This window comes from Elgaria multicarinata, chromosome 4 (assembly GCF_023053635.1).
Source record: "Elgaria multicarinata webbii isolate HBS135686 ecotype San Diego chromosome 4, rElgMul1.1.pri, whole genome shotgun sequence".
In the NCBI taxonomy this organism is placed as follows: Eukaryota; Metazoa; Chordata; class Lepidosauria; order Squamata; family Anguidae; genus Elgaria; species Elgaria multicarinata.
In genome coordinates, this window is record NC_086174.1 from 25,971,653 (window position 1) to 25,988,655 (window position 17,003).

Sequence of the window (17,003 nt, forward strand, 5' to 3'; positions counted from 1 at the left end):
CCAACCACATTTTTTACTTTTAGCTGTTTCCCATTTTGACTTCAGGTTGACTTAAGCATTAGGCACACAGAATGTTTATTATTTAACACTGCTTCTGAGTACAGCCTCAGGTACTCAAGTCCCCTACACTCCAAAAAATTCGTATCATCAGATCTTTGACAATACTTCCTTAATTTTTCAGCCAGCTATTCACATGAAAATAGAGCGTAGAAAATATTAATTGTGATGCTATTTTAGCAAATCAGGGCACATATACTTGTTGATCTTAATTATCCAAGAGCTGGAATGACTGAGTAATATAAGCAAGTTTGCCTGCTCTTCAAAAGAGTTTGCTATGTTTAGTAATAGACTCTACTTTCATAAGGGATGACCTAACAAGACTAACTTTAAAAATATGCTTACAAAAGTTAACACCTTACACTATAAATTGGCCAGTGTGCAGATTGCAAGATAATCTGTACCTGCAAAAAACATATTCAATTGTGCTGAACAATCTGTACAGGCCACAGGACAAATAGTTTCATCAGCAAATACACTAGGCTGTTGTCTAGATCCTGTGGCTCAGATGTACATCCATCACAAAAAAGATAGTGTTTACGCTCTTTAATTCCATCATAGCTAGACTCTGGTCCAATTTTTTTGCCTAAAGCTGCTTCAATTGTTTCTGGGAGTTCTGTGAACAGGTTTGAGTACAGCCCGAAAAAAGTATAATACAGAATGCAATTTCTTACCTTCCACTCGTGATTCCAAGTGCTTATCCAATTCTGCATCTCTTTTCATTGCCTCATCTGAGACCTTAGGAGCATTTGAAAAGCAAACTAGAACAATACTCATGTTATCACGACTTCCCTATATTTTGGGAGGAAAAAACAATATATATTTGAGGTTTGTTTTATCTTTTTCACAATTCCAAATCAAATACTTATTCAGTGTTAAATATTCCAAACCTGCATGCTACATTTGTGAGATGTTTCTTATGCCTAGATTTAATTTAAGTAATTCAGTAGTGCTAAACATGTTTTTTCCATATGACCTACAGGAAATCAGAATACATAATGTATTGAATTACATTACTTATCATCTATTTCAATCTTAATTTGCAAACTGTCTCTAATAAAAACATCCTTCTATCCATTGTCACTTATTTAATACAAAGTTAAAATTCATTTATGAGTACTCAAGAAAAAGGCTGCTCAATTTTTAGCAATCAAACCCTCCTGCATTCATTCAGCTTCTGATTATTGAGATACTGTTGGGGGGATTCAAAACGTGATACATCTGCACTGATAAAGTTTACTTTCACTTAATAGTCCTCCAAAATTTATGTTCAGAATCAAAATTGTTTTCACATTTATCTAGTCTTCACCCAAACTGTGGTAGAATGGAACTTATCAGTTTGGGAATGGAGACAAACTTTATAGTCATTTTATACCCTTGGTTCTGATATGATAGCCCAATTCTAAAACAATTCTTTATCCTAAAATAAATACATAGTAACGAGAGATTGATAAGTATATTTCCTGGCAGGTGAACAATCTGGAAAACCAGCTAACAGTAAGAACCACCAATTATGTAAAATGAACTGATCATCCCAAACCCAATAGCAGGGTGAATTCTTAACAAGTTCACAATTTTATGAATTATTGCAGACTAATTCCTTACCAAGTTCTATCAGCAAATGCAGAAAAGTTCAACACCCATTCAAAAATATTTTATTAGATTAAGTTTTGTCCAATGTTGCCAGTAGAAAAGAATATCCCCCCCCCCAAAAAAAAAACCCTTTATTCAATCTTTTGGGTGGAGTAAGTTACATACCTTGTGTAAACAAGTATCCACTACCCAATTGCACACTTTTTCCAGATCATCTGATACTTCAAGCCTAGACTTAACAAATTCACAGAGCTCCTCGTTGCTCATTACATCCCAGATTCCATCACAAGCCAAGACAATAAATTCATCCTCTTCTGCTCTTACAATTTCATAAACCTCAGGTTCTGGAGAAACAAGTTGTTCTGTAGGGCCTTTGCCATCAACACATTTGTAGTCATAGTCCCCCAGAGCACGAGAAACTGCTAATGAGCCATTAACACGCTGAATCATGACACTCCCTCCTGCATTCTGGATTCTCTCCTTCTCCCTTGGATTGCAAGGCTTGTGATCTTGTGTAGAAAAGCAGACTTGCCCATTCCTATAGAGAACAGCACGTGAGTCTCCACAGTTGATAAAGTAAATGTGCTCAGGTGAAATCATAACTCCCACTGCTGTTGAGCCACTCCTGTCCATGCCATTTCTGAGGTCTGAAAAATTGCGCATGTACTCATCTATTTTCAAAAAGCCAGTTCTGATTCCACTCTTGACATTTTCCACGGAAGGTTCAGAGCTGGGCTGTTCTGTTCCCTTGAAGTCTTCATTGTTAGTGATGTGTTCTAGTAAGTGGTTTGAGCAGTAATTAGCCACACGAGATCCTGCATGACCATCATAAACCGCAAAGAAGGACCAGTCCTCTAAACCATGAGGAATTCCTACAACAGCTGTATGAGCATCTTCCATTTCCACTCTCCATCCTTGCATACTGCTGAGGCCATAACGCAGCCCATTTCCTGCCCCATGAGCATTATGCTTCTCTGTTTTTGGTTTATCCAAAAACGCACCCATGTTGACTTAATTTGCAAAGAAATCTGCAAAACAAAATTTGATCATCAATACACAAAGTGTAAATTAAAAACAATACAAAGAACTAGTTGAATAGCTAAGCAACATCCACCTTCGAGACAGTCAAAACTTTGGTGCAGAAAAGCTTTGGTCTCCTATGACAACATAACCAAAAGCACTGAAATGTGTGGGGTTGGAACCAGATTTAGGCGCGTGCAGCTGGGCTAGAGGCAGTAGGCTTCCTCAACCCCTCTCCCCCATAGCAGTTTCTCTAGCTCCATGAAAATGCTACACAGAGCATCAGGAGACCCTGCTTAATGAGGTGAGCTGTAGTGTAGGCTGGAGGAATTCCCCAAATTTCATCAGAAGCACTTTCTGTGAGGAGAGCCCTTCCATCAATGGAAGGCAGATCCTGGCTCCACCCCATGGTTTATAATCTGGTATGAAACCACTAGGTGGGAAATCACATATCTGAATTCAATTAAAACATATATAAAACATATCTTGTGCAGAGAGAATTAACATGTCTATTCTTTCCCCACACTTGTGTCTATCTGTATATTGAGGGAGGTGTTTATTTTGTTCATATGAATATGGATGAGCAAACATGCTTATTTCTCAACTACAGACAGTGTACAGTCAAAGGTTACACCATCTGATTCTTCTGAATATGCAGACTGCCACATGGTATCGTAACCTGAATCATAATTACATGAAGGCATTCAATTAAATGCTCAAGTTATGAATAAAATGCAAGCATGTGAATCCAGAGGCAGAAGAGCATTTAGATTAATAATAGTGCTTATGGCAATCTGAAATCCTGTTTCCATGTCCACCTTTAATATATATAAAAATGACATATAAAAGCTTTGCCAGCAAGATTTTAAAAAAATCAAAACAAAGTATCTTCTAAGAGAAACAGAAATATGTGTTTGCTCAAAAGGCCAATATTAAAAAAAGCACGTGTTGCTCCAGGCACATCCACTGGTATATAAAACAACTATTTCAAATCAACATATAGTGGATGTAGCATCCACTATATTCTATGAAACAGGGATGTACAAAACTAAAAGGACAGACTCAAAATGTCCCTGACAACTCAAAACACCGTGCAAATACTATATTAAGAGGTAGGCCACTTTAAAATCAAGCCTTTAGAGAGAGAGAAAAGCATCACTGCTCAACAGTAAAATATCTCACAAACAGCTTCATAAATATTTGAGCTATGCTTCATGTGTGTGTTGCAGGCCGGCTTATATGCAAAATCTATATTATTTAATTTGACCTCATAAACCCTCTGTGAGGTTGAGATGAGTAAAAATTACTAATCGGATGGAGCAGGAATGGCTCACCCATCTGAAGGTAGGTCATTACTTTCATTTTATAAATGGGCAACTGTGAGCTAGCAACAATGGGTCGGTTCACACAAATGCTAAACCATGGTTTGGTGCCATGAGAATGCTCATATGCTGCCAACTCCAGCTCTAGCGAACAAGATAGTAGTGCATAGAAGTACGGCACCATATAACTGAAAACTGAATGACCTGGGAGCTAATTCCTGGCTATGACAAACTCCCTAGAGCAGTGCTGGGCAACTTCCTATCACATATCTGCAGAAGGGAATATACATTTATGTATCACAGGTCAACCAATTGTGCCTAGTGATGACAGACTTCTACAATGAGTAGCATGACCTTTATTTAAACCATCCAAAAATGAAGGCTCAAAAATATAGTGAAAAATATTTAAGGAAAAAGAATTTCTCTTGCATGTATCTGTTCTAAACAAATCTATTAATGCATATAGTTCCAACATCTGAAGAAAGACCAATTATGCATTCCATTACACCCAGTCCACAGTAAACAGTATTTACCTGTCAACTGCAGTTCTGCCAATTTTTTGCACAGATCTAAAACCTTAGGGTTTACATTCCTTCAGCCAACAGGTACAGAATAGTTTAAGCTTTAGAGCCTTCTGATAATGCAGGATGCAACATTTGCTTTATCTTGGAATATCCTAAGAGAAAAATTATCAGTAATTAGTGCCTCAGATTATACAAACGAATTAGCAGATTAGAAATGTGGTAAAACTTCTTTATATGACTACTTCTACTAAGTAGTCGTACACTCTTCAGAACACATGCACATGCAGTCAGTAATTGTTTATCCACTGAAGTCTGATTAACATTATAGCAATTTTTGGGATAAGTCTGTGAAACAGCTAGAACTATATTTGCTCAATAAACTGCATGTTTACAGGGCAGCTTTGCTTTGCAACAGAGCCTTAAAAATCTCTTAATCCTACTTCATGAACTGTAGGTATGGCACAATAAAGAAACAGAATTATGCATTCCTGCTTCATTGAACATTCAGTCTTTGCAATGCTTCCACACATTAAACAAGCAGGACGCTCCATTACTGCAACAATACTGAATTCAAGTATTCAATAAAGACTGATCTATTCCGGCAGGCCTATCCAGTGAAATTTTAGAATGTTTTAAAGATGATTTAAAATGTTAAAGATGTTTTAATCATGTATGGTATGTTTTTAATCAATTTTAATGTGTATTTTATATCATGTTTTTATACTGTTTGTTTTATACTTTGAATGGTTTTGGTTTTTGTGAATCACCCAGGGAGCTTCAGCTGTTGGGCAGTATAAAAATGCAATAAATAAATAATAATAAATAATAAGTACATATTAAGGGCAAATCCAACATCACATGAGTGTACATCCAATCAACTCTAAACCATAGAACCTGACAATTGCAAACAGACTGACCAGATTTGCACATAATGTCTAACGATGGGTTAAACAACCAATAGTTGGGGTTGCACAGCAGTAAGTTGTAAGGTGTGAACAAGGAACTCTGGGTTGGTGGGGGACAAACAACCCATGAACTGGCATTATTTGAGAACCAAGTCACTTTATCCAGTCAAATCTATGGAGGTCCCTTCCTCTCACTAAAGGCTTCTGCCACTGTAAAAGTTCAGTGTGAAGAAATGTTTTACCCTCTGTTATTGAACTATACATTTCCATTGTGACTAACATTTCTTAAATTGTTTCATGAACAGATTGGATTGATAACTGTGAACAGATACATGGTCCTACCCTGCTACATTGTAAAGACTAAACTAAGCTACCTCTGGGACCCCATATTTAAGCCTGAACATTTTTCGTGAGTGCTCGTTTTTTCCTTTTCTATGTAATTTGTTAATGATGATTTGAGCTTAATTTATATTGATACAAAATAATATATTACAATCCTGCACCTTTATTTTAAAAGACTGCATAAACTGAAGTTCACCTCTATTACTAATAGGCAAAAATGGAACAGTGCAGACCAAGATAGTTTCAATACATTAAAAAAGAGATAGAACGACAGCACTAAAAAAATGGTTTTACCAATATGAATGATAGTATCAATTACTGTTTCTATCAAAAGGCAAAAGGTCCCAGCTTATGAGAATACCTGGAAAAAAACACGACAGCCAATTTTCCAAAATTAATTATTCTGGCTTTAGTAAAATAATAAAAGTTTGCTTGCATTGAAGAAATGCTATTGCAAGTCATAATTACTGCTAAGATTAAAATACTATACTGCATTTCCCCAGCTCCAGAAACACATTGCTACAGCAGCTGTATGCACAATTCTTTCTATCTTCTAAATTTAGAAGTGCTAAAGTCCAGAAATCAGAGGGACTCATGAACACAATTACCATAGCACTGCACAACATTTCTCAACAGTAGTGCATCATTACTATAGTGTTGAAATAGCAATCAAATGAAATCGGCCAATTTACTATTCAGCTCAGGCAAGTTGCAACTTTAATGTTATTACAATAAAACTGTTGTTTTTAATTTTTACACATATATGCAAAATTATACAATTAACAATTATTTAAATAACTACACTGGAATATACATGATATATGGAATCCACGTAAGATTTGAAGTAATACATTATTATTATTATTTATTTACATAGCACCATCAATGTACATCAACATAGAATCCCTCCTTTTTTTTATCCCAACATCCAACTTTTGAAAATGGAAGAGGACACCCCTTCAACCGCCACCACCCTCCCATTAATTCAACGATTTATGTATGTCTGAGTAGAAACAGGATCTCTCCCTTTTTTTCCTCCCTAAGAAAGGAAACTTAAACTAGAGGTGGGTATTCTGCTCTTTACTTCACTCACCAGAAGAGCCAAACATTTTCTATGCTCTCTGCAAATGATGCTCCCAGACTAAACAACTGCCTTTTTATTCTCTCCAAGAGCTTCTAGAATCTGCATCCTAGGTATCCCTGGTAACAGCAGCCAGCCAGCATAATATCCCATGACACTAGCCAACAGAACTGCAATAAAATGCATGATAAGGCCTCTTCCCTCAAGCTTCTTCTCAAATGGCAAGACTTGGAATCTGAAGTTGCAGAAGCCAGGGAAACTACAAAAAAAGCAAGATAGTGGCCCTGCATATCTGGTAAGGTACCAATAAAATGCTCTCTCACACACGTATTCTCTCTCTCACTACCACCCAAGTATTTTTTTTAGAAAAAGTAATAGTCAAGTGTAGTAGCCACCCTACAAAAAAGAAGGCAATGAGGTGACTACTTATTATTTAAATAAAAATAAAAGCAACGAAAAGCCTCAAGGAGCCTTACAATAAAATTTAGCACTCATTAGAGTTGGGCATTTAATGAGTCAAAAAAGAGTGGGTCAAATATTTTTAAAGTCTTAACGTTAGGAGAACAAAGTTAATCATTCAAAAGTTTTAAACTTATGCTAATTACAAAAAGTAAATCAGATATTATAAAACAAAAACAGTTAATTTGAAAGAAATAACTCATTACAACTCTTAACAACATTTTGAATCTTTCTTCCCATGCGCCAGCAGGACCTTCCACTAGCATGACAGGGAGCTAGTGCTTCTTAAACAACCAGAATGAGTGGAAACACTCCAGCGGAGCTTTCTCTGCCGACCTGAAAAAATGTGTAAAACCTGTGAAAAAGGTAAATTCCACATTAGGGTTCACTAAAAAAGGATCAAAATTAAAACTGGTAATATTGACATGGCTTTAAATAAATTCATGGTGTGATCACATTTGGAATACTTCGTACAGTTCTGGTTGCCAGACCCCCAAAAAGGATTATAATGGAATGGGAGTAACTCCACTATAAAAAAAAGGTAGTATCTATGGCTTTTAGCTTAGGAAAGAGGGTGAGTTAAGGTGAGTTTCAGATTATAAAGTTATGCATGCTGTAGAGGAAGTGGATAGATGCTTTTCTCCCTTTGTCATAATACCAAAAAACTTGGGTCATCTAGAAAGATTCAGGACAGACAAAAAAGGTATTTCTTCACAAATTGCCTAGCGAATCATCATCAATTTAGATGGCTTTAAATGGGGATTACACTAATTCATGTAGGACAAGGCTATCTATGAGTACTAATGATGGCTATTTACTACCTCCAAGATTAGAGGCAGCATGCCTCTGAACAACAGTTACTGGGGAATAGTGGGAGAAGGCTATTGCCCTCATGTTCTTCTTGTAGATTTCCCATGTCTGCAAAGTAATGTAACCCTGTGTCACAACTTCTTGATACAAGAACCGTTATCTCCCTTTCAGTAAGGTTCTCAGCGCTGTGCTTTTTTCAGTGATGAAAAGTGTTTATTCACATAAGGTAGTTTAACCCTGGCATAACCTACACTCATCAGGTTTGCACAAGATGACAATCCCCAAGGAGGGGTTGAACATACAAAATGGTGGATGCACAGGCCACAGCCTCATTGTTAAATAATTCGTGTCATATGAACTGGCCCTCTGTCTTTAAATTTTTACAAGTAGTCTGAAAAAAATGTCTACATAATATAACTTTTAAATCACATCAAGTGTGCTTTACTTCCCCTCTAAAAATATTTCAGCTCAAATACCTGTGGAATATTTGGACAAAAATAATAATAATATGGGGTATTTTTAGCTTTGTTGTTTACTTTACTTGTATTTAGTAAACATGCTAAATTAAATAACTTTCTAGTGATTTTCCAATAAAAACTGAAAAATTTCTAATGAAAATGTTCTAGAAAACTAACATTGCTGATCCCAAGTAGGGGGAAGCCTTTTAAAAAAAAACTATGTCCAACTCCCCCACCCTTTCACTACATTTTTAAAAATGTGAATGATGCCAGTGGCACCAGCCGCCTTAAGGCCATGTTATACTCTCAAACCAACCCTTTAGCTGAAGAACTAACAAGCTACAGCAGGGGTGGGCAACATGTGCCCCCCAGATGTTTTCACCTACAACTCCAATCACCCCTAGCCAGCATAGCCAATAGTGAAGGATGATGGAAGTTGCAGGCTAAAACATCTGGAGAGCCACAAGTATAAATATACATGTTTTAGAAATGGAAGGAGAGTTCAATAAACTGGGGTGTGTGTGTGTGTGTGTGTGTGTGTGTGTGTGTGTGTATGTGTGTGTGTGTGTAAAATAAAGGAAGAGAGGGTATGTTATACTGGAACTACTTGTCCTGCTTTTGCCTCTACTGGAACTATTAAGTGGAATATACTGAAACAGGGTGAAGGATTCTCTTATATGAACTTTCCAGAGCTATAGCAGGTTGCTGCTTAAAGCTATGGCATTAAATAATTAGCATGAGGACTGTTCAAAGCTGAACTGCTGGATGACTGAATTTTCTCCTGAGAGATAAAGAAATGCAGGTTGCTTACCTGTAACTGTAGTTCTTCGAGTGGTCATCTATGCATTCACACATATGGGCTCTGCGCCTGCGCGGAGACCTGAACCGGAACCTACTATAGCTTAGGGAAACGCTTTTGGCGGGAACCCCTCCCCCACGCTACTGCGCATGTCCCTGGGGTTCCCGCCCTTACTTCAGTTTACAGGAGTCCGACATTGTGCCCCCATAAACATGAGTGTATACTAAATAAAGTCAAGTCAATCTGTAAATTTAACTGTGTCATTTGTAAGTTTCACACCACCAAGAGGGGATGGTGGGTGGGTTGTGTGAATGCATAGATGACCACTCGAAGAACTACAGTTACAGGTAAGCAACCTGCATTTCTTCATCATGGTCTCTATGCATCACACATATGGGCGAGTAGCAAGCTAACATACCTTGGAGGTGGGCTGGTGTATTATTTCAAGACTTCTGAGAGCACCATCCTTCCAAATGAACAGTCCTGTCTGGAGCGAGTGTCCAAGCTGTAGTGCTTGACAAATGTGGAAGGGGTGGACCAGGTTGCGGCCTTGCAAACGTCCCGAAGTGGAACACCCCTGTTAAAAGCCACAGATGTTGACATCGCCCTGGCTGAATGAGCTGTCACAGGACGCTGTATGTCTAGTTTGGAGATAGAGTAGGCAAGTTCAATTGTCTCTACAATCCAGCGGGACAACCGCTGGCATGACACTGGAAGTCCCTTAAAAGGCTCACCATAACATACAAAGAGTTGTTTGGATTTCCTAAATTTCTCAGTCCTCGCTTTATAAAAAGCGAGAGCCCTTCTAACGTCCAACATGTGCAGAGAAGCGTCTGCAGGCGTCGTAGGATTTGGAAAAAATGCTGGTAAGACAATGTCTTGGGCCAGATGAAAAGGTGTCACCACCTTAGGTAGGAACGATGGGTCTGTTCGTAACACGACCCTGTCACTATGAAAAATCGTATAGGGCGCATCTATCCTTAGAGCTCTAAGCTCACTAGCGCGCCTTGCCGAGGTTATGGCCACCAGGAACACAGTCTTGAGGGTCAAGAGTCTCAAATCCGTTGTGGCCATGGGCTCGAACGGCTTCCTAATCAGTGCGTGTAACACGACTGATAAGCTCCATGAAGGTATGATGTTCCTAGTTGTCGGCATAGTATTTCTACGTCCTTTCAGAAATTCCTTCGAGGTGGGGTGAGTGAAAGGTGAAAACCCTTCCACACCACTGTGAAAAGCTGTGATGGCGGCTAGATGGACTCTGATTGAAGAAAGTCCTAGTCCTGCTCGATATAGTGAGAGCAGATATTCAAGAATCACTAAGACAGGGCAAGTCTTAGCTGTGTGATTCGTTTCTAGTGCAAACTTAGAAAATCTTTCCCACTTAGCCGCATATGATTTCCTTGTCGAAGGCTTTCTTGATGCCGTCAAAATGCTCTGAACAGTCAATTGTACGGTACGGGAGAGTGTGGTGTTATCCTCCACGCCGTCATCTTGAGCGTCGAGAGGTCCGAGTGTCGAACCTTGCCCTGGTGTCGAGACAGGAGGTTCGGTATCGATGGTAATTTGACGTAGTCCCCTCTCGACAGTCAAAGGGCGTGAGGGAACCACGGTTGCCGAGGCCACCAAGGTGCGATTAGAATACAGTCTGCTTTGTCTGCCTGTATTTTGGACACAACTTTTGTCAGGAGTGGGAAGGGGGGGAAGATGTAGAGCAAGTCCTCTGCCCACGTTCTTGTGAAGGCGTCTCCTAGCGAGTTCCTTCCTCCTCCTGCTCTGCTGCAGAATCTGGTACAGACTGCGTTTTCTGCAGTGGCAAAGACATCGACAGCAGGGAGGCCCCAGTACCGAAAGAGATCATCTCTTACTTCGGTATCGAACTCCCATTCGTGGTCGACGTGGAAGGACCTGCTGAGGGAGTCCGCCACGATGTTCTCCTTGCCCTCTACATGGATCACAGTCAGGTAAGTCTTTCTTTTTATGCACCAGTTCCAAATTCTGAGTGCAGATCGGGTCAAGGGATGTGACCTTGTTCCCCCTTGTCTGTTTATGTAGCAGACTACTGTGGTATTGTCTGTTGCGATCAGGGCATTCCTGCCCTCGACGATTTGAGTGAAGGTTTTTAACGCATTCTCTACCGCCAGGAGTTCCAGATGATTGATATGCTCCTCTTTCTGTTGAGGAGGCCATCAGCCCTGGGCGGTGAACGAGTTGCAGTGGGCTCCCCACCCGATGAGAGAAGCATCGGTCGTAATGGTCACCGACGGTGCCTCTTGTAGAAAAGGAACTCCTTCCAGGAGGTTTTCCATCGAGAGCCACCATCTCAACGACGCTCGTACCTGCCTCGGTATCGAAAGGTAGGTTGTGCGGGCATTGCGTCGAAGGTCGAACGTCCTCAAAAACCAGCCTTGAAGGACCCTCATTTGCAGTCTCGCGAATCTGATGACAGCGGTGGTCGCTGCCATCAAGCCCAACAATCTTTGGATTGTCCATGCCGAGGGTCTTGCTTGAGTTTCGATATCGAGGATGAGGTCTCGAAGAGTCCTTGCTCTTGTTACCGGGAGATATGCTCTTCCATCCCGAGACGATAAAGTCACCCCTATAAAGTCTATTGTCCGTTGAGGGGTCAGTATGGACTTTTCCTGGTTTACCCATAATCCTAGAGAGTCCAGAAGGTTGAGAGTTGTGACAATATTCTCCTGGAGCGTGTAACTGTTCTCTGCCACCAGGAGCCAGTCGTCTATATATGGATAAATGTGAATTTCTTTTTGTCATAGATGTGCGCATACAACAGCCATCACTTTCGTGAAGACCCTCGGTGCCGTCGCGAGGCTGAAGGGAAGAACGGTAAACTGGAACTGCTGGGCGCCGATGGAGAAACGCAGGTAAGTTTGGTGCGACTTCCTGATGGAAATATGGAAGTATGCATCCTTCAGGTCTACCACCGCAAACCACACCCCCGTATGCAGTAGCTGGAGAATAGAGGCAACCGTAGTCATACGGAACTTTTTCGGGGTGATGTACTTGTTTAACTGCCTTAAGTCCATAATCGGTCGAAGACCTCCATCCTTCTTCGGGACTATGAAGTAGCGCAAGAAGAATCCTTGGTTGATCTCCTCTGCGGGTACAGGCGAGATGGCTCCCTTTGCTAGTAGGGTTTGTACCTTGAGCAGCAGAGGAGGGGACGGCGCTGTTACTTTCACCCCCGAAGAGGGAGGAAGGGTATCGAACTCGATGGCATACCCCGTCTCGATGATGGTGAGCACCCAGGAGTCGGATGTTATGGACTCCCATTGATGGTACATGGGTGCTAGACGGTTGGTAAAGGGTAGTAGACCTGGGGCAGGGAAGTCAAAGGCGCTGCCTCTTGGTGAAGTCCGGCTGATGTCTATTCTGCTGGCAGCGGCCTTGGTAGGGCCTCTTTCTTTGAAGCTGCTGTTGCTCAGCTGGCTGCTTGTCATATTGGGGTCGTTGCTGTAACTGTGGGTAAGGCTGCCTTGTCCAACGCCTCTGTTTGTACTGGGGTGGAGGTTGCGAAAACCCCATCTTTCTAGCCGTTGTGCGAGCTTTGTATATTGAGTCCAAAGATTCATCAGTCTTGGTGTTAAAGAGGCCCTCGCCATCGAAGGGCAAACTCTCTATCCTTGTTTTAGTTTCATTCGCCAAGTTGGCCGACCTCAGCCAAGCATGGCGTCGAAGTGCTACTGAGCTCATCATAGACTTCGAATGTGAGTCTGTCTGATGCCTTGCGGAATTCAGCTGTAACTTCGCTATGGCTGTGGCCTTGGATTGAAAAATCCTCGCCAGCTCGCGTTTGTCATTGGGAAGATGGTCACAAAGTGTGCCTATTTTTTCCCATAGGAAAATCTGATATCGCGCCATGGTAGCTTCATAAGCCGAGGTGCGTATTCCTAGTGATGAAGAGGCGTAGACTCTTCTGCCAAGGTAGTCTAATTTCCTGCCTTCCCTGTCAACAGGGGCTGAATTATTTTCTGAGATCTGCCCTGAGCAGACTCGATGATTATTGAGTTTGGTTTAGGGTGCTGGAACAAAAACTCTGCGTTCGTCTCTTGTATCTTATACATTGCCTCCAACCTCTTGAAAGTTGGTTGAGCAGCGCACGGTGTTTTCCAAGAAATTTGTGCCGTGCGTTTCAAGGTAGGAGGAAAGGGAATCGCGATGGTAGAGCTCGCCTCCGTCTTCAATACGTCGTAAATCGGATCATCTTCCACTTCCGCAGGTTGATCGACGTCGAGGCACAGCGACTGCGCCATCCTGAGGACGTGATCTGAAAAACTACCCATGTCCTCCGACGGGGAAGCGGGATCATGGGTGTTTACTATATCCTCTGGTGACGGCATCGACGGTGCGACCGACACCAGCGAGTCTGAATCAGACCTGTACTCATCATCAGGTGAGTTCGATGAAGTAGGTTGCATTGCTACCTGGATTGGCTGCAACGCTTGTTCGTGGTGCGGTACCGAAGATGCCGCAGTAACCCTTGGTATCAACGCCTCCTTTCTAGTACGGTGCCCTGGTGTCAGGGCCCGAGGTGAGGAGAGTTGAATGACTCTGGTAGGTGGAGGAGGATGAGCGTAGCGTTCCTCCTGCCTGCATTCATCTGGATAGTATTCCTGGGGTCGGTAATACTCCCAGTCCTACAAGTCTTGCCTATGGTATCCCGAGAATTGGGAAACTCTGTCATAGTCCAGTTGAGAGGGCACAGACCTCTGTCGATAAGCAGGTGATGCTGGTACCCTAGGTTGAGCCCCACGTTCTTGTGAGGTAGCGCACGGTACCGAAATGGCCGATGTCGAGTCGCGGATCTCCCCCTCCGACATCGAGCTTCTTGCGGTCGGTATGGGGTTCGACAGTGGTAAATCTTCTGGTACCGAGGCTTGCGTCGGTACCGTGGTTGATCTCGACGCGGTAAGAGGCCTGGGCGATACCGTTGTTACGGTCGCGGCCTTAGAGGAGGAACCTTTTTCGGTGTCCTTCCTCTTCTTCTTCTTCTTTTTGATTTGTTCTGCCGATTTTGGGGTCCGAGCCTTTTTGGCAATCTTTTTGGCTGCGGATACCGCAAGGGATCGGCCTGGCGTCAGGGGTATGGCCCTGTTTTCCGCCATCATCTCCTCAGTAATCACAAAGTTCTGAATTTCAGGGCTGCGGTCCCTGCTCATTGACCTTGAGGAGGATTTTTCCACGTGCTTTTGAGGCGTGGGTTCGGTAGCCTTCAGGCCTTTCTCCCAAAGCACGGAACGAAGTCTGTCTGCTCTATTTTTGCGGGTTTGCTTGGTAAATGCCATACAATGATGGCACTGCTGGACTTTATGGCCTTCTCCCAAACAAATTACACAAAGTGAGTGTCCGTCCTTCGGCGGTAATTTAGCGCCACATTTGACGCATTTTCTGAAAGGGGCCTTCACGGCCATGCGCTTTTGGCGCCTGCGATCTGAGGATCGCTCAGAGGAAAAATATAATAAAGAATTATTATTTTTTAGAGAAGTAAAAGAGAGAAAGGAAGAAAATATCTACAAAGGTTAAGGAGAATAGCTCGAGAATAGGATTTTAAAGAAGAAAAATGCTGGAGGCACGGTTTCTAGGTCAGCGCACAATGGCGGACGACGAAGAACTGAGGTAAGGGCGGGAACCCCAGGGACATGCGCAGTAGCGTGGGGGAGGGGTTCCCGCCAAAAGCGTTTCCCTAAGCTATAGTAGGTTCCGGTTCAGGTCTCGGCGCAGGCGCAGAGCCCATATGTGTGATGCATAGAGACCACGATGAAGAACCTAGTGCTATCGCTGTAGTATCAACTTTTTGAGCTGAGACCGCAACTCTGCTGTAGGACTCTTTGCCAGCATCTTGCCAAGTGATTAATCTTGTTCTGATGAGGACAACTTGTCCCAAAGACACCAGACTTTCACTGAGGAACAAATGACCCATGCTAGACCAGCTACATCCCATCACAAGGAACACTCAACATGTGAGGCACCTCAAAGAGGCATGGGAATTTGATAGCAAACCAAGTACTGCAAGTAGAAAACTTACCCATCTAAACGTTAGGCAAAGCTTCTTTGCACTTGTGCTTGGAAAAACAGACCATTCATGTTATTTGCTGCATGTGTGTGTGTGGGGGGGGGGGATAAAATAACTTGTTTTTGGTATTTCAAGCATGCAAGTGGGGCAGCACTTCTTTGTTGGCATCCAAACAAATTGGGGCCTTAACAACAAGAGGCTTAAACATCTTTAGATGATTGAACTCTGCTCTTTGGCTCTGATGCAAAGGATTACACTGCAAGGATAGTGTTAACAGTGGATGGTTGAGTATATTGTTTTTTATGATAGCTAAAATATCAAAATTAACTACTGATGTTAACTTCCCAGAAAAATAGCTTCCAAAAACCAAGTAAGTAAATGTTATTGGCAGACACTTTAATGATGAATCCTGACCAGCTGGAACAAAACCTCAAGATCTTAAATCAATGCTCTCCAGCAGTGCTCTTTGCACACTTCCTCAATCTGCACGTCAATCATTTACCATTGATTTAAAACTGAAAAGGTTACTTATGAAAGTATTATTTCTATAATTTGGAAGACCTTTTTTACCCTGAATTACTATAAATTAACAGGATTTAAATCATGTTGTTTAATGACATAACTTGCAACATGTACCTAAAATGTCAAGTGTGGTGCTTCTTTCTCACATAACGGTAGTCATTGTCTATTTTTATTCATACGTTCCAGGAAATGAGCAGCAAATGTTTAGTTTAAGCTGCTGTATTCTTGACTGGTCTTCCCTTTGTAGCTTTTTTTTTTTTTTTTACACAATCAAAGAACTCTTTGAGGTGGTCCAAAGTGTCTTGTTAGATTGGACCATGCAAGATTTGCTATCTGAAGCCATCAAAATAACTTTTTACTCTGCTTTATGTGATTATAATATTTGGGGTTTAGCAGGTGCTTTAACACAAAATAGGAGGCACACATGAAGGGAAGACTCCTCTACTAAGCTCCTCTCTGCAGCGAGCCAGACCATTCACCAATCTAACAGCAACACCAAGCTGTGCATTTCACAAAACCCAAATGAGAAAAGGATGCAAGGACCTGAACAATGATTATGTTCTTTTAATACATTTTCTTTGGTTTTTGTTTAAATCAGTGACAACCATAGAATCTTTTTCCTCAACTCATGTGAATTTGTTGACGCTTCATGGACTGTGGAGGAATATTCAAACTAAGTGGCAACTAGAAGTCAGATCACTATGTTTTTTTTCCACAGAAACTAAATTAGATCTATCTTTGAACCTGGGCCCAGGGATATTACCAATAGTGGGATGATGGTTGAACATATTCTTTGTTATGGTAGTATTTTTAGTTATTTTAGATGTTTTAACAAACTGCCCTGAAAAACTGCTTCTAACAACCGTGACGTAAACCTTGGATGAACCCTGACCAGCTGGAAGTTAGAACCAGCTGGGATACCAACATTAATATTCTCTGCTCCAAGCTGCTTGGAAGAAGGATGGGACATAAACATGATTATAGTAAGTAAATTACTCCAAACAACTCATCTTGCACTTTATTAGCTGGAGAAAAATGGTCTTTCCTGCACAGATTCATCATGGACGATTGACATTAGCC

General features: G+C 41.5%; 1 protein-coding gene across 3 annotated transcripts in view; it reads right to left on the reverse strand.

Annotated features, from left to right (window-relative positions):
• Window positions 1-17,003, reverse strand: part of PPM1B (protein phosphatase, Mg2+/Mn2+ dependent 1B) — a 52,266-nt gene that overhangs the window by 22,281 nt on the left and 12,982 nt on the right. For 2 of the 3 annotated variants that reach the window (XM_063123983.1, XM_063123980.1), the window contains exons 2-4: window positions 4,526-4,668; window positions 1,816-2,678; window positions 732-849 (exon numbers count right to left, since the gene is read on the reverse strand). In XM_063123983.1, the coding sequence (XP_062980053.1) occupies window positions 732-849; window positions 1,816-2,655 (958 nt within the window). In that variant the 5' untranslated portion in view covers window positions 2,656-2,678; window positions 4,526-4,668. The remainder of the gene's footprint in view (window positions 1-731; window positions 850-1,815; window positions 2,679-4,525; window positions 4,669-17,003) is intronic. The other variant, XM_063123982.1, reaches the window with a different exon arrangement.